The following is a 22,146-nucleotide window of genomic DNA, read 5'->3' on the forward strand; positions in this document are numbered from 1 at the left end:
CCAATTTTTTAGTTTTTTCGGGTACGGAACACTAAACTCGAACTTCAAACATAGCTAAGAATACTCTCTATTAAATTAAATTTCAAACGAGACAATAAAAACCGAAATCGGTTCGTCCGTTTAGTCGTTTTTTTATTCAAAGTATAAAAGTTGTATTTTTTTCGAAATAATAAAAAAGTACAAAATAAAATTGTGGCCTTATTTTATACATCTAACTCATATGTACGCAAGAGAAATTAAAAATTAATGTTTTGAACAACTTGGGTAGGTTTACAAATAAATATCAATGATTTTTGGATATTATATATGAAAATCTCTTGTAACTTGATTGAAAATGTCCAGATATAAAGAAATGTTTTGATTAAAGAGAATTGAAAAAAATACACTCGAACCCGGACTTCTTGGATTCATACGCCCTACCAATTAGGCCATTCGAGATCTAGACACAGAGTGAAATTTTTTTTCATATTATCTTTAATTAAGATTACCAGACAAGATATTTGTCAATATTTAGTTTACGCTGTATGTATCATATTAAAAATCATCAATTATAATCGAGAGACCATGAAGTAAACAAATATCGTATACATGATTAAAAGTAAACAAGAACAAAAAGTAAGAAAAGTTTTGTATTGTGAAACAAACACGACTTATATATAATTGGTTTATTTAGGGCATTTATTTCATTTTAAGTTAACGAATGTGATGTTTTGTTTTGAAGAGACCATGAGCATTTGAAGTCATTGTGGTATTTATAATAATACTTGTATTTATTTGAGCATCCAACCTTTCAATTTTATCAATTCCAATTTTCAAATAATGAATGAATTTATGAGAAAGTGGCGCTACACTAGCTTATTTTTTAAATGTGTACTACCCACAAGTATAAAATCAACTTTTAAAAAGGTACTAGTTCACTTTCAACAAGTGCACTTGTGACTTGTGGTATTATGGAAACGAACCTTTTTGAAGATGCTTTTTAAAAGTTGGTTTTATACTTGTGGATAGTACACATTAAAAAAATAAGCTTGTGTAACGCCACTTTCTCATAAATTGATTGTGAGCCATTCAGGCTTCCGTACTCAACTGCATGTAATCCAGATTTAAATAATTCTTTTTCATTTTGAAAGTAACATTGTCCATAAATAAATTAAAAACATTTAAAATACATTCTGTTAACGATAATTGATTTAAATGTGATTTCTGATGTTGATTTCTGATGTGATTATGAACGTTTGAGAATTTATCAAATTTTTTTGTTTGGGCTGCCGTGAATTTTTTGAATATTTTTAAAATGAAATAAACATCATATAAAAAAATGGCTACAAAAATGTATTTAATTTTTTTGTATTATATTAATTTATTACAATTTCAGCTTGATAGACCAGAATATCTCCTTAGGTTAGCTTAGATTAAATTGGGTATCCTCGAAGAACACGCTTAAGCTATAGAGCCCATTGTGATACCATATATGTGTTTTACCACCATTCCGCTGATATTTCCATTCATCAGCTCCTCAAATTCAAAGGCTGACCATGCTCTACACCGGCGGGAATCGAACCCGCTATCCTAAGCATACCACGTACGGAATTGATTACGCCTTAATCAACTGAGCTAATAGGGCGACTAGAATATCCCCTTAATAAAACAATAATCCATTTATATTTAACCGTGCTAACTTCGCACACACGATAAAAGAATTGTATACAAAAAAAAATGAAATGTACTCATAAACATCGAATTTAAACAAACTAAGTATATGTTACTTATGGTTTTAATGATATAAATTAAATATCATAGAATTATACAGTAACAAAAGTAAGCAACTAAAGTAAAGTCAACTTTATTTTACTTAAATATCATCTATTTTTATATTATTTGAAGAAAGTATAACTAAGTAACTACACAAACTTCATTAAGTGTACCTACCATATATTTATTTTAGTTTTAAAATGATAATGAAAGTTTTTTTTTTCTAAAATTAGATATAGCTAAGTAAATTGTAATTAATTATAAATTAATTTTGTTTTTTTAGTCATCAAATACTTACAATTAAATCAATTTTTTTAAATTAATTATTAATGTTTTCTGAAAAAAAAAAGTGAAAAATTAATTAAAATTTTTAGAACTTTTTCACAAATTAATTTAATAATATAAATCCTTTTGGAGACACTAGCGAATTAGCGCTTTATTCTTATATATAATAACAAATTTTGATATCCACCGTTCTATATTTAACAGGAATGTAATTGAATAAACCCGAACGTTGAGGACGTCGTGGTCGTTTTGACATAGCGATTAAAAGTTTGTGCATTTACTATATCTTCTTGCTAGAATAACAAAAAAGTGGATGTTCGTCAATTTTCAGATTCATTTAGAAGTTTAAAAAACGTACCTTTTTCAGAAGTTCTGTTGCGCAGGCAGTGTTGTTGGACTATACATAAGTAGGTACTATGTCTATGTCGAAGATGGATGGCTGAATCAATAGGGTGTTCTACTATTTTGGAAAAAGTACTTCAAAATGTTGATTTTTCTAATAAAAAGTCACCAAAAATTTATTTCGGAAAAATACACACGCTTTCTTACCAAAAACTTAAATTAAATTTTAAACCTTTTTTAAACTATAAAAAACGCGAGCATCCAATTTGATGACGTAATATCGGTATCACTATACGAAATAACACAAATAAGTTTATATACAGACAGATATATTCATAGACAACTGATTATAATAAATATAAATACTTATTATCTATGGATATATTACACCCAGCTGTCTACACTGAAATAACTGATGGTCTATGGTTCATACCGATATTACATCACAGCAGGGTTTGTCCGCGTTCTAGGTCACGTGATATACAGTTTAAAAATTATTATTTTTAATTTTAAAATTATAAAAGAAAAATGTGCTTTTATGACTCGAAATCAGAATATTTAAGTATATTTTTACATAAACTTTAACTTTTTTCAAATTGCATGATTTATTTTTGACTAACGATAAAACTCTATTGTTTTACAAAAACGTTAGTTGTTTTACTGTTCATTATTTTGGCCTTTTCTCAAAATTATTACAAGAGTATTAAAATATTTGAATACATAACAGTATTCAATTATCAATTTGACCAGTTTTTTCATTCCATTGCACACCATTTATAAAAGTATATTTTTTAATTTTATAATTAATGTGTAATGGAATGTAAAAACTGGACAAATTGATAATTTAATATTGCTATGTATTCGAATATTTCAATAAAATTTTGATAATTATTAGTGTGGACCAAAATAATGAACCAAATAAAAATGCGAATTTTGTCATGAAAATCGGTACCTATATGGGTATAAAAAAATATTCTAAGCAACTTTTTCAAATAATTTTTTGCGATATCTCTAGCTCTCTCTGACGCTAGACAAAATTTTAGGAATCGGCCTTATTTGTCAATTTATAGTCGGCTGAGTTTAATGTTCAGATTTCGGCAAAGGATCTTAAAAAATGTGACCCATCACTCTGTATGGCTATGCAAAATTTCAAATCGATATTCCTATAAATAACGAAAATATGAGGATGTCTTCATTTTAAATGCGACATATTGTATATAAAATACAAATAGTTAAAAAACCTTGTAACATTAACATTATTTTTTCAATCATTTCCGACAAATTCATTTGAAGCTCTTTTTTTAATTGATCTATTTTTCTCAAAATATTTGACCGTGAATACTGTAAATTGAAAATCTGGTTCGTTCTGAGGTTAAGCGACTAGTTTCTGAGATTTTTACTGAACTGGCTTCGAACATTCACCCTACGTATTACATTTTTGGGGGAACATCTAAGAAACCACGGGTTTAATCGTCAAATAGACGTCAATTTTGGTGTTTTTTGTATCAAAATTACTTGAGAAAATATTTTTATCCAAATTAGAGGCAACAAAAATTTCTCGTGGCTTTCAAATTTCTTAAAAAAAGGAAAAGAAGTAAAGAGAAAAAGCAAACTACATTCTTGTGTTAAATTAAGAATCTTGTGTTAATTTAAGGAAGTAATTCCTTACTTTTTGGTGGAGATAATTGAGCTGAAATATCTCTCTCTAGAACCACACTGTATCACTATACTGTCTGATTGCGGTCATTACTGTACACTCGATATATCACTTTATAATTGTAGATATTAATATCATATACTTACAATATTACATATTAAATAGATGCTTCCGCTATAAAATCAATGGGTAGGCATTTTATAAATATTTGTGACAAAGAAATTGTTCAAGTTTTCTAAATGATAAAAAAACCAATCGATGTTATGTTAAATACACACTTCCAGAACATTTCTGATTGTCTAATTTTTTAATTAGTTCAATAAACGCAGTTTTTAGATAACTTGTTAATATTGTTTGAAAGTACTTCGCCTAACAAGCACCTAAATTTAAAAAAAAAAAACTCTTCTAATTTTTAACAGGAGTAATAAGTAATCTATTTCCGTGACAATTTTTAACTGTTTCAGGCTCTGTAATTCTAAAAACTGAGAGGCAGAGCTATATATTTATAACTGTTATGCCTATACATATTGCTTTCATGCCCAAACGAAATTGTTACCAAAAAACCGAAATATTGTTTGTCAATTCTGTATTTTCAAGTCATTTTTCTGTACGGTTTACGATAAATTAATGATTAACAAGTGAAAACAAACAATTGACTGAGTTAATTGTTAAAATACCATATATAGACAGTGTTGATTACCCTGTCACATTACACATACATACATGCCACACACATATAACTGATATAACTGATATGCGCTCTCACGGGTAAACACTGATGTAACATCATATCAGTGATGTTTACGAAAAAATGTTTCAAAGTGGTTTATTTTTTAATAAGGGACATTTTTTACATTTAAACTTTTGTTCTATCTCTAAGGGTTTACAAGATGAGTCCTACGAACCCAAGACCCAATTGACTTATGTTGCTCATTTACGAACTCAACCTCACCTTATACGTCCTCAGCACGCTATAAAAATTTCAGCTTGACATCTCTTTTCGTTTTGAGTAATCGTGATGACAGACAGACAGACAGACAACCGGAAATGGACTAATTAGGTGATTTGATGAGCACTTATACCAAAATTTTGTTCATAGCATCAATATTTTTAAGCGTTACAAACTTGGGACTAAACTTAGTATACCTTGGTATATTTCATATACATGGTATAAAAACAGGTCTTTTTACATGATGGTATATTAAGAGATCGTAATAAATGTTGGATTTTTAGTCAATAACTGCTTTAAAAAATGTTACCATTTACATAAAAATCTTTTATCAATATTGCTCAAGTTTTAAGCTTTAAAATCATATCAAAATTAAGGACTGTGCACAAAAATTAAAAAACTTTTTTTTTTGGCAAAAACACTGACTTTGCTAGTTAATTTCTCCTAAACCAGAATCGATATGAACTTTTCACAAAAGACGCATAAAAGGATAATTAATTGATAAATGATTTTTCAAATCTTTGGTATCATTTAACGGTATTAAAATATCTTAAAAATTTCAAATGAAAATGATTTTAAAAAACTTTAATTTAATTTATCAATTATTCACCCTTGTATAGATCGGCTTCTGTGAGAAATTCATATCGAATTTCTGTAAGGTTTATGAGAAATATGTCCTTTTTATGGTAAAAACGGTGACATAATTGATAGTTAATTTCTCATAAGCCGCTTCGAGAATCGATATGAATTTTTCACAAAGGGCGTATAATAGGATGATTCATGGATTAAAAAAATTTTCATTTTTTTCGGTATCGAAATACCTTAAACAATATAATCAAATTTCTTTTCGACTAATATCATTAAACTTTCTTAGAGAATTAAAAAATTTTAATGAACAATTTTTATTTTAAAATTATTGATTTAGCACGGCTGAACCTTAACGAATTAAGTCGATTTTTAATTTCATATGAGTAATTTATTTAACCATAAACACAAAAAAATTGTTTTTTCTTAATTCTAATCAAACTTGTTTCAGGTATGGAATTATTTAATAATTTTAAATACCATAGTAATTGTCAGCACTATTCCTCCACCTGGCTACGTTAAAGAAGGCATTGAAGATCAAGTAAGTTTAATATAAAATTTCGTTTGATTTAAAACAGATTTTTTTATAGATATTCCATATACCTTACAGATTACCTAACAAAATATAAAATGTTATAACATTTCGGGATATGAACTTGAAAAATAATCAAAATGCATTAATCCATTTCGTAATAAACAGGTAGGATTCTTATTTTAGAATTTTTATAGATCAAATAAAATAACTCATTTTGATTAAATATAGTTAAAAGTTTAAAGAAAGTGGATTTCTTAATTAAATTAAATATATTAGATATATTACAAATACCCATAAATGATGAGTATTACTTGAAAACATACTTAATCTTAAACATTATTTTAAAACTAAAATGACTTTAAAGCATGTTAATTACAAATATCCATAAATCAGTATCAATAGACGAAGAGCATGGCCACCTAAAATTGCCCATAAAGTAGGTAATTTGCTCATTATTATCACAAACTAACAGTAACCCGCCCCTGTCGATTTCAATTTCAACTTTATTTCCTTTACCCTCACACAATTTGACGAATTTTCAAACAAACTTTCATCCTTTATTTCACCCCTTTAGGAGTAGAATTTCGGGATTTCTTATCGAATGCCTACGTCATACAAAGAACACACCCTCCAAGTATCAGGTCTTTACAATCAGCGGTTTAGATTATAATTTCATATACATTTTAGTAGATTGTGCTTGTAATATAATATATCAAGGCATACTAAGTTTAGTCCCAAGTTTGTAACGCTTAAAAAATATTGATGCTATGACGAAAATTTTTGTATAGTTGTTCATAAAGTCACCTAATTAGTCCATTTCCGGTTGTCTGTCAGTCTCGTCTGCCTGTCTGTCCGTCTGTCTTCACGATAACTCAAAAACGAAAAGAGTTATCACGCTGAAAGTAAATAGCGTGAAATTAGGACGTAAAAAGTGAGGTCGAGTTCGTTAATGAGTTACATAGGACAATTGGGTCTTGGGTCCGTAGGAACAGTCTTGTAAACCGTTAGAGATAGAACAAAAATTGAAATTAAAAAAATTTTCCTTATAAAAAATAAACAACTTTTGTTCGAAACATTTTTTCGTAAACATCACTTTTTACCCGTGAGAGTGCAAATTGTATAGTATGTATTATATGGGAATATCAGTTATTTATGTGTAACATGTATGTATGTGTAATTTGATAGAGTAATCAGCACTGTCTATATATGGTTTTTCAACAATTAACAGTCAATTGATTGTTTTCACTTATTTTTTTAATAAATTAGAGAAGTTTAAAAAACAAATACATTTTATGGTAGCCTTCCGACCTGCCTTCATTTGTTCTTTAACTTAGGAAATCAAAATTTTGAAAAAAAATATTTTCTTGAAAAATGTTTATATTGCGAGATGAAAGAATGAAAAATCGCTTTCCTCCCAGCTATTTTTTACGATATAAAAAAATTATCTTGACAGAATTGAAAATACAAAGAAGAGGAATTGAAAGGAATGTTTTTAGAATAAAGAGGTATTAATTTTGGACGTACATTTTACAAATTTGGGAACTCGAGCATTAATTACTCGTGTTTAAAACAGTTAAAATTTCTGAAACTTTGGGATTTAATATAGTAAGCCCTATTCTTAGCCTATGAAAAAAAATTCGTTAAATTCTGCTGAAAAATCGGTTTTTCTTTTAGCTTAAGAACTGCAAATTCAATGCTGGAAATACCCTAACTTTATACCGCACCAAAAACTGATGGATCAACCTTGCTAGTCCAATATCGGATTGATTTCTCATCAAAGGATAATCTCTTACATTTTCTAACACTTTCAGATTTTTATTCATTTTTCAACAAAAAAAAAATAGTATGAGACTTGTATGTAGTTGGCTCTCGAACTAACCACCTCTTTAGCATCTTTATTTAAAAAAAGAATTATATTTATTCTTCATTAAAAAAATTTTTTATTTCATTAAAATATAATGAATTTAATTGTATGCTTTTTATTAAGTGAATATTAGATTAATTTTTTTTCATTTTTTACAATTATTTGTTCTATAAGAAAGTTTTTCCCAAGACATTATATATAGAAGCAGCAAACGATATTGTATGTAAAAATATGTGTTATTTATCATCTCTAATTTAATATAAACAATTTGTTCTCATCTTCTTCTTGAGACGTAATTATTATTTTTCATACATTACAAAGTAACTGACATCACTTAAGAAACATACATAATACAAGACGTCTTGCAACGTGATGATTCTTTATCTATTTGAAAGCTGGTGCTTCCCGTGTGGTCCCATTTCATTTTGGTCCAGTTCTGACAACGGCATCCATGAAAAAACCATAAAAGTCTTAAATTTGCATTAAGTATGCACGAAAAGAGGACGAATAACTCAACATCACGCCAACCGATTTCGATGATTCTTTTTTAGTGACAAATTAGTTAGTGTACTTCAAATTCACTAAAAATTACAAAATAAAAAAACTTTTAACAAAAAGAAAACCGACTTCAAAAGAAAAACTTTTCTAAAACAAATTAATATATGCACTAAAAAGTGAAAAAATAACGATAATATAATGATAGTTAAAATTATTGTTATTTTTGGAGGCCATGTCAGCCAAGCTAATGTAGGAAACTGTCAGAGTTGTTTATTTTTTCACTTTTTAGTGTATATTAATTTGTTTTGGAAAAATATTTCTTTTGAAGTCGGTTTTCTTTTTGTTAAAAGTTTTTTTTATTAATTTTTAAAGTCACATCTTTTATTTTTCTTATAATTTCTAAGGTCATATCTATTAAGACGGAAGATTTTTGATATTTTCTTATGTTAAATATGCTTCGTTCTAGTATACATTGACTAGAGCGGAATTTAATGTAACGAATCCTTTTTGTTAGTGCCAAAACCTGGGAAGAGTACGTTAAAACTAGCTAGAGCACCATTTATTGGAATGTAGCTCTTGAATATGTGATTTAAAAACCATAACTTTTCCCACTCCTTAGCAATTCTCTCGAATATATCTATCTTATGACCTTCGAATGTTTATCATTTCGTTGCACGTCTCCCGCAGCATCACTATTTATCAGAATGCAACCAAGAATACAAAATTTTTATATGAGCACCATGTTGTGGGACAGCCTGCATATAACGTACATAAAATATTACTTTAATACACTAATTGCAAGTAAAAGTGACTGACCCAATAATGTATCTATTTTTAATTTATTAATTAACACTGAAAAATTTATTTTTTAATAAACAGTGAAATTTATTTTTAATTCTCAACAAAAATCATTTATTTAAAAATGCATCACATCACATTAAGTGAAAACAATTGATTTTGTATTATATAGGTATTTTTCATAATTAGAAATTTTTACCGCATATTTCGCGATCAGAAATATGATTAATACGAATAAAAAAAACCAAATTAAAACTAATTGTAAGCATTTTAATTAGATACTTTGTGTGTATCTAATAAAAGGATTTCAAGAAAGTTAATTGACACAGGGATTTTTATTATAAACGCCAAGGGCAAATGATAAAAAAATTTTAAATAAAAAAAGTTTTAATAAAAATCTCCTTACACTAACATCCGGTTATGGTTCCCATAATATCGACTACTCAAAGGCTCGAATTAAAAATTCAATGAACGGACAACGTGAATTAAATACGGTTTTTGTGAGTATTAAATCAAAATGACCACAATATTAGGGGATCGGAATAAACTTTGTTTATCACTTCAGATGAAGAATTCTTACTCCACGAATAGAAAAGTAAAGTTGAATAAAGTTTAGTAAAGTTTTAAAAATCTTTACTAGTACCTATGCAAGATATGAACGTTTAAAATTCGTAAATAAACAAAGAGGAAGATACCCACGAAGTTGTCGCCATAGAGATTACATATAAAACTTTGTTTTGCTAAAAAGAGATGGGCAACCTTTGAATACAATCTTTGAATGCTTATAACTTCTTCATTTTTAATCAACTTGAATTTCGCATTCAAATTTTGTCATGTATCAAGTCTAGTTTTACATTTTATGGGTAATATAGTCAGTTCGACAAATTTCTCAAAGAAAGTCATGAAAATTCGATAAATTTCTACAATTCAATTTTCTTATATGCCCATGTCAACTTTCTTAAAAAATAAGTATTTTTAAGTTTGGAATTTTGAGGTATTAAGTCAGAACAAACGTTAAGAATTTATTGTAAATTTTATCGAACATTGGATGTAAGACGGTATTACCTAATTATTACATATCTGACTCTATGACTGTTTTTTATCAAGGTGATTGCAAAAATAAGGCCCAAATTCAGTGTAAGTGTAAGAAAAATCGAATGTTTAAGATCTGTTAACATGATTCAACCGAATAAAAAAGAACACCTTGTACCATTTCATTGTAGAGAATGCCAAATCAATATTTCACAAACAATTAAGGCGTGATTTCAGAAATAATGGGAAAAATTTTGTTTGGCTGTATCCTTTATACAGCCGTAAGTTTTTCGTGGGTAAAATGTTTCAAATTGACTTGCCATGGCATAACAGACCTTAGTTTTCACAATGGTTTAGAAACACATCGAAGGTGGCGTTGGTCGTACTAAATGAAAAACAAAGGATTAGCTGCTTAAAAAAATTGACGTTATATGAGATATCATACTTACCGACGTCATTTACTTATACACCAACAAATGACGTTAGTGCATCAGCTCATGTTCACGAAATTCCCCTATTACAAACGATCATGTAAGCCTATGATCAGAGAGATTTTTTTAGTAAAAAAAACACATAGAAAATCGATTGCATCGACGTTGATTCCAAAAATGAAAGGTAATTTGGCTCTTGGTTCAAACGAACTTTTTTCTTATTTCTGTAAAAGGAATCTTAAATCGAAAAGAAATTTAGATTTTGCATGAAACTCATATATCTTGAAAACAAAAAGTGTGTGACCAAACATTTATCTAAACAATTTTTCTCACCTCCGTGTAGTGTACACTTTCTGCCCACTGTGCAAATAAGGTTGTCACTTTCCGCCTCCGTCGGTGAGAAAAAGAGTATACATACCACGGAAACAAGTAAAGAATGTCTCAGATCTCATGTTTGTGACCTTCGGCTTCGCTTCGGGTTTATTAATAAACATAAGATCTGAGACATTCTTTATTATTTTGCTCTCTAGGCGTGTAATATATTATTCTTTATTTTTGGTGCAAAAAATCTGGTCTTATATTTTTACCATATTAATGGGACGCCCTATATTTAAATCATCCTTAAGATCTTAAAACCATTAGATTATCCGTTTCTTCTGATAACCTTTAGATTATCCAATCTATATCAAAACTCTAAAGCAATTTTCAACTTTTTATGTTGCTGTTAACTTCTGTTTGGGGTAAAACCAAATTCTGTACAGTTTTAATCTGTAGGGTCCCGCTAATTTCTGTTTAGATATTTTCCGATTTTAATCATCATCAACAATTTATTAGCAATAAAATTATTTTTGTTTCAGCATCCACCTAACTATAAATATTCATACGATATTGAACACAATAAAGATGGTACGAGTCAAGGAAAACAAGAAACACGGGATGGTGAATTCGCATCTGGTCGTTATTATGTAAGCTTACCCCGACGGGGTGCATCTAGTCAAGTACAGTATTTTGCCGATGATTGGGGATATCATCCGTTTGTACAATATAGTACAACAAATGCACATAGTAAAGTTTCTGCACATTTTGCATTAGGCGAACAAGCAATCAAAGCATTACATAATAGTAATAAGCAACAGGTAAGCAATTTAATTATTTATTTTTTATACAAAAGCAGGGGAATTTTCGAGAGTTCTAATAAGTTTTGTACCTCAAAGCGGTTGTATAACAAACGTGGAATTCTTGTTTTTTAATTAATTTGTCTGGCAAATATAATTTATGTTAGCATAAAAGAGCATAAAAATGATTCGAAAAAACTCTCTTAAAATGATTGTAATATCGCAACAATCAGCGCTCTCAGGTGCTAGGGACATTTCATACATACCTTATTTCAATAAGAACAGAAATCCCGTCGACTTGGATTTAATTTTTCGAGACATTGCCCCAACTCTTATATTAATAATTTCCTATTGAGTGACTGACACAAAGAGCCAAATTCCCCCAAAATTGGTACTTAAATTGAATTTAGTTCAAAACCGTTCGGCTGATAGTCAAGTTTTGAAAAAAAAAAACCGTGTGCACTATCCGAAATTAGATAAAAAACCCATGCTGTTTAAAAAGAAAAAGTTAAAATTCGTAGATTTGCCTAAACTGTACAAGCTGTTGAAATTTTTCAGCAAAATCCGTTTTCTCAAAATTAAGATCATCTATCGGACTAAAATGTACCTACCGCACTTTTTATGATCATAAGGAACATCATTTTCCGGAATTTCAACTCAATTCCGTCATTTTTCTAAAAGTTATCAGAGAAAGTTGAAAATATGAGGTTACGGCGGTTTTCTTGAGATTTGGAGGCTATTTTGGCTATGTTCATAATAAACAATTATCTTTTTTATTCGTCTCACCAAAGAAAACAAAGTAGAGATAAATTAAGTCCCAAAACCGCATGCAGAAGGTTGTACAGATCGTTCCGGAACATGAAAACTCCATTTCTCTGTTTTTTACTACGAAAGAAGCCAATTTTTTTTTAAATTAAATTTTTCCAAAAATTTTCTGAATTGATTCTTAAAATCTGGTAGATTTACCCAACTATAATAAATCAAAATTCTTTCATTCTTTTCTATATCAATCCAATTTTCATTTGTTGATAATATAATAACTAAACGAAATTATTATTCCTAACAGTTTTTACATGAGATTATTATTCTTGTATTCTAGATTAACACTGGAGCTGCTATTTTTTCAACAGCGATACAACCTACTCAACACAAACAAATCGAACAACAAACCGAACAAAATCTTGCAATACCACCTCCAGCAATATCCACACAGCAATTACCACCCCAACAATACCTAATACGTCCACAATCGGATCAATCAATATTGTTACCAGTAATCTTTCAAACTTACCCAACAACCATACAGCAACCACCGTCAATCGCACCAATTTATCAACAAAATATTCCATTTGAATTAATCGAACAACATGAAAATTTACGTTCATTAGAAAATAATAATTTACAACAAAATGGTCGACAGCAGGTTGAACAACAACAAAATCAAGTGCAAATTCTAATTAATCATAATACTCAAGAACAGATTAATAACAATCAAATTCAAAATGAAAAACAAGAAGATAGCGGAACCATAAATTCTTCGGATAATTCTGGTTATAGTAAATTAGTTAAAAATACCGAAAATTTAATAACTGGTGCTGATGTACTCAATATTAATAGCGCAGCGGAATTAAATACTGAAATTACTGAAACGCAAAGTTTCCAAGATCAACAATCAAGTAACAATTTTATTTATCAACAAAATGAATTATATCAGAATTCAACAATAAAACCAATCATTGTTGCTGAATTCAGTAGCACAGGTGGGGAAAACATAATTTCCTCGACAGAAAAACCACATGAAGATTGTGACCAAGAAAATGAAGAGGAATCAAAAACATTAAACGAAGAAACTAGACCATTAAGTATAAATTTCTTAGCCCCAATAACCGCTGCATTACGTTTAGAAAGTTCTGGTGAAAAAATTGAAAATATTATTACATGCGATAACGATGAAGCTCATGAAAATGAGAAAAAAACGGAGGAAGATACACAAATTACTAATAATAATGTAGAAATACAAAAAAGTATACCGTTTTATATTGGAAAGTTTGAATTTTTTGATGATTTAAAAGGAAATTTAAAACCACTCTCGAGTGAAGAAAATGGCGAAGAAAGTATGAATGTTCCATCAAAAATTGAATATCATTTCGAATCGTTAAAAGAAAATAAAAAAGACGATGAAAAATCGTCTGATCAAGATTCCGCACAATCAATTCGAAATGTTCAACATTTACCGAATACACTTGTTATACCAAATGCAAAAGAACAGAAGTTTGTCGATGAAATTATAGTAAATCAGACTCAACCAATCCAAATTCCTACAGTACAAATTCCTATTCAAATTCCGGTTGAAATACGTCCTATAGCTGTGGCTACTCAACTTGTTGAAAAAACTCCCGTACCATCCGCTACAATTACCGTTCCTCAACCGGTTGAGTTTGGAAAATATTTAGAGAAATCAATTGCCCAGCCTTATATAATTCCTATCCCACATTCGAATCCAATTCCGATAACAAAATTATTGAGTGTTCCAATGCCAATAAAACAATTTCGACCAATTCCAATTTACTATGTAAATCAATACCCCAAAGATATACATGGAGGTCGTCAAAACATCGGAACAATCGGCGCCGCTACGTCATCATATAAAGTTCCTATTTCTAAACCAAATGGACAACGATTAAAAGACGCTTGTACAGAAATTAATAAGAAATTTTGTGACGATTATTATGGACCAACGCCACCGTTTAATCATAATGTAAAACCACGACGAAATGCTTATTTAGATCGAAAATTTTTCGGAAAAAATTTACGAATTGAATATGGATTTAAACCACCAATGGTACCCTCTTTAGAAATTGACGAATATGGTAATCCAATACATAAAGATGAAAGTAGATAGAATTTTTGATTTTTTAGAATTTTTAATAAATTTTTTTTATTTATTGTTTTTGTGGAAATTTATTCACACGAAAATTGAATTTTCATCCCGGAATACATTGTTTTTTAAGCTAGGGCAGTAAACATAGTGCTAGTACCACTAAGATATTAAGATCGTAACATTTACTCAATGAACGCTAGACTCTTTGGTTTTTAAAAAAGTATGCTAGTAAAGGAGACTTACTGAACTACTCAATCGCTTAAAATTTTCTATCATTATGTAATCCGCTTTATGTCAAACTAGGAAAAAATGAAGAGAGAAAAAGCTAGAAAGATATCTCATAGATTTATTTTCTCGGCTTAAAATATCAACCTCTTGTATTCCGGGCATTACTTATTTCTAAAGATGCGTTTTCATGCTAAGCGACGCTTAATTCATTCTCTCAGACAATTACCATCCCCAGAGTCGGGATTCAATATTGGAAACACTAAAACACGAAAATGAAAGAAATATATACATATAACAAAATAGATGTCAGCAGGTGAGCGTATTGTACTGTGCAGCTTCAGCATGAAAAAGCACCCTGAAAAGTTTTCCCTGAGTCTAAATTTTATTTTATTTTTTTTAATTTTTGTTTATTGCCATACAAGTCATTGTAATTTTAGGTATTTATTAGAAATGAGAAAATTTTTAGAAATTAGTGAATTGAATGTTTGAACTTGGAAACTTGATTCATGAAAATGTATATTATATATATTTAAACAATAAATTTTGTATATTTGATGTAGTATTATTATTTTTAAATAAATTAATATAATATTTTCATTTTGGAAATTTTAATAAAAATAATTTTTACGTTTTAAAGAAAATTTTACAGATTGCAAAGGTACCCAAATACTATTCTATCAAATGAAATTACATTATAGTATTGAATTTCATTTAATTTTTTTCCAAATCAACAACATTTATATTAGAAGATAATTATCATCGAAACCGATTATGCTTCTCCATTCAAAATTTATCCAACTAAAACTTTTAAATGAAAAAGTTAAAACCATATTCTATATAAATGAAGATTTGTCTTCGTCAGGCTAATTCTTAACTAATTAATTATTTCAAATAAACTTATTGGGTTTGACTCATTGTAAGGAAAAAAATAAAACTAATGGAAGCAATTTTTTATTATATAAAAGAGCAGTATAGTCGAATTGGAATAATGCTATTTTCGATTTAGTAATCATGTTCTCGATGACCCCTTCCTAATATGGATTATTACCCAACGGTCTTTTATTCCACAGCCTAAAACCCGTTTAGATCTGAGCCAATATTATTGATTATAGAACAAATAAAAAATATCGCATTTTTATGTTAGTTGTTTTAAAATGTATAATGCAACTAAACTCGATACAGAGCATTAGATTTGTGTAATTAGCTACGAATTTAAGCTGAATATGGTCGAAATTGACCAAAAAGGACCGAAAAAACCTGAGAGATGAAAATATTCATTTTTTACTGAAGTCTTTCATTATTATTGTTCGCCTTAGATTATTATTATCCGTTTATACAGTTATCTGTAGTAAATGCTTTCACAAATCAGTTGGTAGATGGCACTGTATACTTTGTTTTTAGTCGAATATTTTTAACTATCCGTAATATAATATTCTAGAATATAGCACGTACAAAAATCCATGAACCCTAACTTTCTGCCGCGTAGTAAATGAGCTCCTGAGTTGATATAGAGCATTTTCTCTCGTAGGACATATATATGATAGATTGCCATTTTCGATATAGAGGAGTGTAGAAATATTGGGCAAAAAGTGGACTCGCCTGGAAGACCGCCTCGAAGCAACGGTTGGTCAAAGAATCCACTTTTAACTGGAAAAAACAGTGGCAGGATTAAGGTTTTGGAGAGGGGTGTGGGGAAGTAAACTGAGAAATAGTGGATCCTAATCAGATAAACTCCTAATCAGATAAACTCCTAATCAGAGAAAAATACCGGCAGATACCACAGACTGGCAGTATGAGGGTAATTCTGTAAAACAAAGTAAGTTAAAACTGAAAAAAAATTCTGCCACTTGCCAAATAACTTCTATAACTACCACACAAACGTTACACAATACTGGCAGACATTTGCCGCTTCCCCACAAAATTCAAAATTAGAGCTCATTATATGATAGGGAGTATTAAGAAGTTTCAAAAGTAGTCTATTTCGAGATTTTTGTATTAAAACTAAATATAGAAAATTAAATTTATTTTGAAGAATAGATAATAAAAATTTAGGTTACGTTGATTTTTATATGATCTAGAAAATATACACTCTGTCGGTGCTTGTTCACTCTGATTGAGTCTGAAAAGAAATTTCTATATAACTTATAACACACAAAATCAACTGGTCCAGAGGATGCTGATTACAATAGTATAGATAGAATATATATACAGTTCAGTGGATTTGCTTGCCTATATACATAAATCAATATTTGAATGCATACAAATATAACAATATATAAAATATCTTGTTACATACAAAACATTCTAAAATATTTATACAAAATACAATGTTTATAAAATATAATTAATTAATTAATTAAGTGTTTTGATTCAAATTTATTAATATTTGAATTTATTATTATGAAAAGACAAAATGTTCGTACGTTATCTTTAGTTGTATGTACTTTTACTTATTTACTAATTGGTGCAGCGGTATTTGATGCATTAGAATCAGAAACAGAACGTAGACGATGGGAATTTTTATCAGGTATAGGCAATTTTATTTACATTAATGTTATTCATTTTACATATACTTTAAAATTTTTTACTTTTCATGATATAAATTTTGATATGTGTTAATTTCTAAATATTTTAACGTAGACTGAAAGCACTGGGTCGTAGTTCATGACACATGCAATAAAAATTGCTAATTTAATATAATTTTTAATATAGTTGAATATCGCCCACTATGAATATTCATCAATTTTTTACTAGCGTGGCAATTAATTTTTTCCTAGTCTGAGAAGTCCCCGGCTATATAAATTTTCGTAAAGAAAATGCGTGTTAGCCAAGAAATTCAAAATTTTGAATCGCTCTGAAACGATTGTTAATTATAATACATGGCACTAGACGTAACACAATTTTTTTTAATTCGTTAACCAAAAAAAATCTGTTTCAGATGTAAAACGTAATTTAGTACGTAAATACAATATTTCAAATGAAGATTATCGTATGATCGAAATTGTTATTATTGAAAATAAACCACATAAAGCAGGCCCACAATGGAAATTTGCCGGAGCATTTTATTTTGCAACGGTGGTATTAGCAATGATTGGTTACGGCCATTCAACACCAGTAACGATTGGTGGGAAAGCATTTTGTATGGCATACGCTATGGTTGGCATTCCATTAGGATTAATTATGTTTCAAAGTATTGGTGAACGTTTAAATAAATTTGCATCGGTTGTCATACAGAAAATAAAACGATACATGCGATATCAGCGTACGGAAGCGACAGAAATGAATTTAATGTTAGCCACGGGGATGTTGTCATCGGTGATTATTACAACGGGTGCGGCAGTGTTTTCTCGATATGAAGGATGGAGTTATTTTGATAGTTTTTATTATTGTTTTGTTACGTTGACCACAATTGGATTTGGAGATTATGTGGCTTTACAGGTATTTTTGGAAAAACTATATTCTATTTTTTAATTAAAGATCGTTTAAAGGGAAATTAATTCAATCCATTTAATTTGTAGGTAAGCTTAGATCCAAAACAATATTTTTCCAACCGTACGATATCAACGTACGTTTTTCGATGTCTCAACAAGGGTTTTAACTTCAATTTTGAATACTTTCTCTAATATTTTCTTTTAAAGTGGTCTTTCATCTTCGTTGTTTATTCGTACTGACGGTTTTTCAAGACCCAAGACCCTAATATTATGGCTTGATGGAAACAATTTTTTTACACGAAAATTTTTCCTGCGGTCTTGAATTACTCACTTCATGTGTATGAAGTTATCACTCGCTTGAATGTATTATTTATTACTGGCTTGCTGGTTTAAAAACCAAGATAATTTTGTAGCCAAAGTAGACAGACATTTTTTCCCGAAGTAGCCAAGTTACGGCGCTGTGTTTTTTTTCTTTTTCCCGCCACTTGACAGTGCTGCAGTAACCATTTATGATATACAAATTATTTTAGTATCATAAATAGTTACTGAAGCACTGTCAAGTGGCGGGAAAAAGAATAAAAAATTTTTACTGAAATAAATAAAGTTTTTTTAATATAGAGAACCTACTTAAATATTTAAAGAAACAATCTATAAAAACGAAAACAGCCACTTTGGCTATCAGTAGCCAAATGATAAAATTATGTCGCCTGATTAGCTATTTAGGAGCCTGGTGAACGGAACTTGAAATAGTTGTTTACTATACCAGTGGGCTAAAAGCATTATTAACGTATGCTTGCGAAATTTGCACAACGAATGTGTAGCACGAGTTGGACAACCGTAGAAGTACTTTTATAATGCGATATCACACGTGTAGCGTACAAAACTTTATCTACGCCTCTGATGTATGAATGTGAAAATAAACGATAATTATTATTTAAAATTGTCATGGCTTAGTGAGAAAATTAAAAAAGGTACTATAGTAACTGAATTCATTACCACCCTAGTGCGGGAATGAATTCATTATCACACTGAGTTAGAAAAGTACTTCTTTCTCACGGGCGTAGATAAATGAATTTCGTATTCAAATTTGCGAAATGTTAGGCCTATATCAAATTTTCGTTGTTTGTATGACTATTTCAGTTTACTGGTTCCCGACTTCAAACAATCTAGCAATAAAATAAATAGTGAACAATTAAAACTTAATTTGAATTTTTTTTCCAGAACGATCAAGCGCTAATGAATAAGCCAGGATATGTGGCACTTAGTTTAGTATTTATATTGTTTGGATTAGCGGTGGTAGCTGCTAGTATAAACTTACTCGTTCTTCGTTTCATGACAATGTGAGTTGTTTTTTTCGTATAAGTTCCTACGCTTTTTCTGCAATCATCCTCATGCCTATTTATTTTAAACTAAAAGTAGGGCAAAAACTTTTTTTATGAAAATATTACATTTTCATTGTCCCAAATGGGAGATTATCTTAAATTATTGAAATTAACTAATTATTTTATGTTAATTATAAAATTTATACAAAAAATAAAGACACCATTTTTTTTATGTTTATCTTATGCTTGATTTAGCTCATTAATTATTCAAAATTAAATTTAAAAATAAAAAATAAATAAATTGAAAATATTTTTAAAAATCATGCAAGTACAAATAAAAAGCTTATCATTATTTTTTGTATAAATTTTATAATTATCATAAAATAATTATGTTATGATAATTATCCGATTGTCCGGGCGGTTGCGTTATGAAAAATGAAATCGTTCGAACTTTTCTGTAATTTTGACTTTATTTCGAGCCAATTGGTGAAACTCCCATCCTTCTTGCATGTATAGAACAGAAAATCGTTATTTTTGAGTGGTTTTTCCCGCGCTCCCAAGGACATTTTTTGTAAATTTTGACACAAATTATATGTCGGTCTGTATTAATTATTTGTTTAAAAAAAATTAGTTTAAACAATTTCCTACCGGGCTCAATGATGGATTTTACTGCGTCTAAAAGGTGTTTTGTAAAATAACAAAAAATTGATTCTATTTTCAATTTGAAGTTAAATTTTTATAATTGAAATTTTTAGCTCCAAGTCCAACTATATTTTAAACCACAATTCTACGTCAGTTCTCAATGTAAAAATAAAACTATTTAATTAAAATTATTTTAGGAACGCTGAGGATGTTCGTCGCGAAGATAATGAATTACAATCAGCATCACATCATGTCCTAACATTAGACGGTGAAGTAATGGCAGTTAATGGAAAACTACTAGCCGGTCATAATTTAGTTTACGATGACCAAGACACAGATCAAATATCAGTCTGTTCATGCAATTGTTTAGGTGGAAACTTTTCAGATAATCATGAATTATTATTAGATCCAAGTTATCAACCAACACATAAAAATCAAACGGAAAGTAATTTTAAATGTAAACGAGCATCTGTATGATATTTACAGAAACGTAATGAAATTTTCGTTTAACGAAAATTCTTTTTTCCTAATTTTTTTTTTCGTCGTTTCAATCAAGAAAAAAATATATATTTTTATCATACAAAACAAAAATTTTTACTTTTTCTAATAGCCGACAAGAAGTTACTTTTTAAAATGAGTTAAGTGGTGTTTTTACTTTGTTGGTATTGAAAAAAAATTTCTCACCTACATAAGCTCTATCGCAAGTGGAACTTATTTAGTCAATTGTTTTCTTGATTTAAAATAAGAATTATTTGCCAAAAGTTATAAAAAACAAACTTCTAAAAAATTATTTAACACAAAATTTGATAATATTTTCTTTTATTTAAGTTTGAAAAAGGATAATATGATAAAAGCTCAGGTAGGTAAACTATGGAGTATATCTACGAAAAGCTTTGATTTGCCCTTCCTAAAATTTGACGCTATGCATGCTGTCTTTAAGTTGACATAGGCTGGAAATTCGAAAAATAATTTTTATCGATAAAAATTGCTTTAAGCAAAAAATATTAGATTAAATTGACCTAGGTTTTCAAGCTCAATGAAAAGTTCACTCTACTCTATAACTGGTAATCGATAGATAAACACTTTAAAGTAGAAAGTTGTTATTGATTAGAAAAGTAACATTTTTTGTTCGAATCATTTTTCCGCAAACTGTACAGCTTAGGCAAAAACGAACTGACAATTTTTCCCAAAATTGTTTTTTTCGTATCAAATTTGTTATTTCGTATACCTGTTCCGCGAAATCTAGACACTTCGAAAAAAATATTCCAATAAATCCAATAAAAGTGGTTCGTTTTCTATAAAGACCATTTTTGTCCAAATTGATTGAACAAACGCACAAAAATCTACATTTTTGCTATTAATTACTACCTAAACTATTCGGTTTTCAAAATAATGTTTCATACAAAAAAGAAGTTTGCGTATTTATAAAAAACAACTTTCTAATTTAAGGCGTTCATCTAATGTTTGCCAGTTAGGAATCAGAGTGAGATTTTAATTGAACCTGAATACTGATAGTTCGAATTCGATGCCGGCATAGGATGTGTACCTTTAAAACTAACATTTTTCGTTCGAGACATTTTTCTGGATTAAATTTATCGAAGTTCAAGCATTTGTCACCCTTGAAAAAGCACCCTGTATACTCAAGTCAACGCAGCAGTACTGTAAATTTAGCGTTGCCGTTATGACTCTTTATTTCAACCTGTAGTCATGCCTAAGGTTTCCCTTTTAACGAAACATCTGCTTTCACTAAAGAAGTTTCACTTCAAAAAAATAATAATATTTCGTATTTCTCCCAAATA

General features: G+C 29.2%; 2 protein-coding genes across 2 annotated transcripts in view; both read left to right on the forward strand.

Annotated features, from left to right (window-relative positions):
• The window catches only part of LOC123292968, a 76,583-nt gene extending 61,838 nt beyond the window's left edge, over nucleotides 1–14,745 (forward strand). The window contains exons 2-4 of the mRNA XM_044873683.1: nucleotides 6,022–6,111; nucleotides 11,586–11,864; nucleotides 12,943–14,745. Coding sequence (XP_044729618.1) covers nucleotides 6,022–6,111; nucleotides 11,586–11,864; nucleotides 12,943–14,745 — 2,172 coding nt within the window. The remainder of the gene's footprint in view (nucleotides 1–6,021; nucleotides 6,112–11,585; nucleotides 11,865–12,942) is intronic.
• Nucleotides 14,746–17,352: 2,607 nt separating this feature from the next.
• Nucleotides 17,353–20,824, forward strand: LOC123292969 (two pore potassium channel protein sup-9). The gene is made up of 4 exons (XM_044873684.1): nucleotides 17,353–17,479; nucleotides 17,891–18,390; nucleotides 19,605–19,723; nucleotides 20,545–20,824. Exons 1-4 carry the CDS (start codon nucleotides 17,353–17,355, stop codon nucleotides 20,822–20,824), a joined length of 1,026 nt encoding a protein of 341 aa, XP_044729619.1.
• Nucleotides 20,825–22,146: the final 1,322 nt, after the last annotated feature.

This window comes from Chrysoperla carnea, chromosome 2 (assembly GCF_905475395.1).
Source record: "Chrysoperla carnea chromosome 2, inChrCarn1.1, whole genome shotgun sequence".
NCBI classification, from domain to species: domain Eukaryota; kingdom Metazoa; phylum Arthropoda; class Insecta; order Neuroptera; family Chrysopidae; genus Chrysoperla; species Chrysoperla carnea.

Excerpts from the sequence above, each read along its gene's own strand:
- LOC123292969 (XM_044873684.1), top strand. The coding sequence starts at position 17,353 with ATGAAAAGACAAAATGTTCGTACGTTATCTTTAGTTGTATGTACTTTT. Across the intron at positions 18,391-19,604 it reads GAGATTATGTGGCTTTACAG|AACGATCAAGCGCTAATGAA; the intron begins GTATTTTTGGAA and ends TTTTTTTTCCAG. Across the intron at positions 19,724-20,544 it reads GTTCTTCGTTTCATGACAAT|GAACGCTGAGGATGTTCGTC; the intron begins GTGAGTTGTTTT and ends AAATTATTTTAG.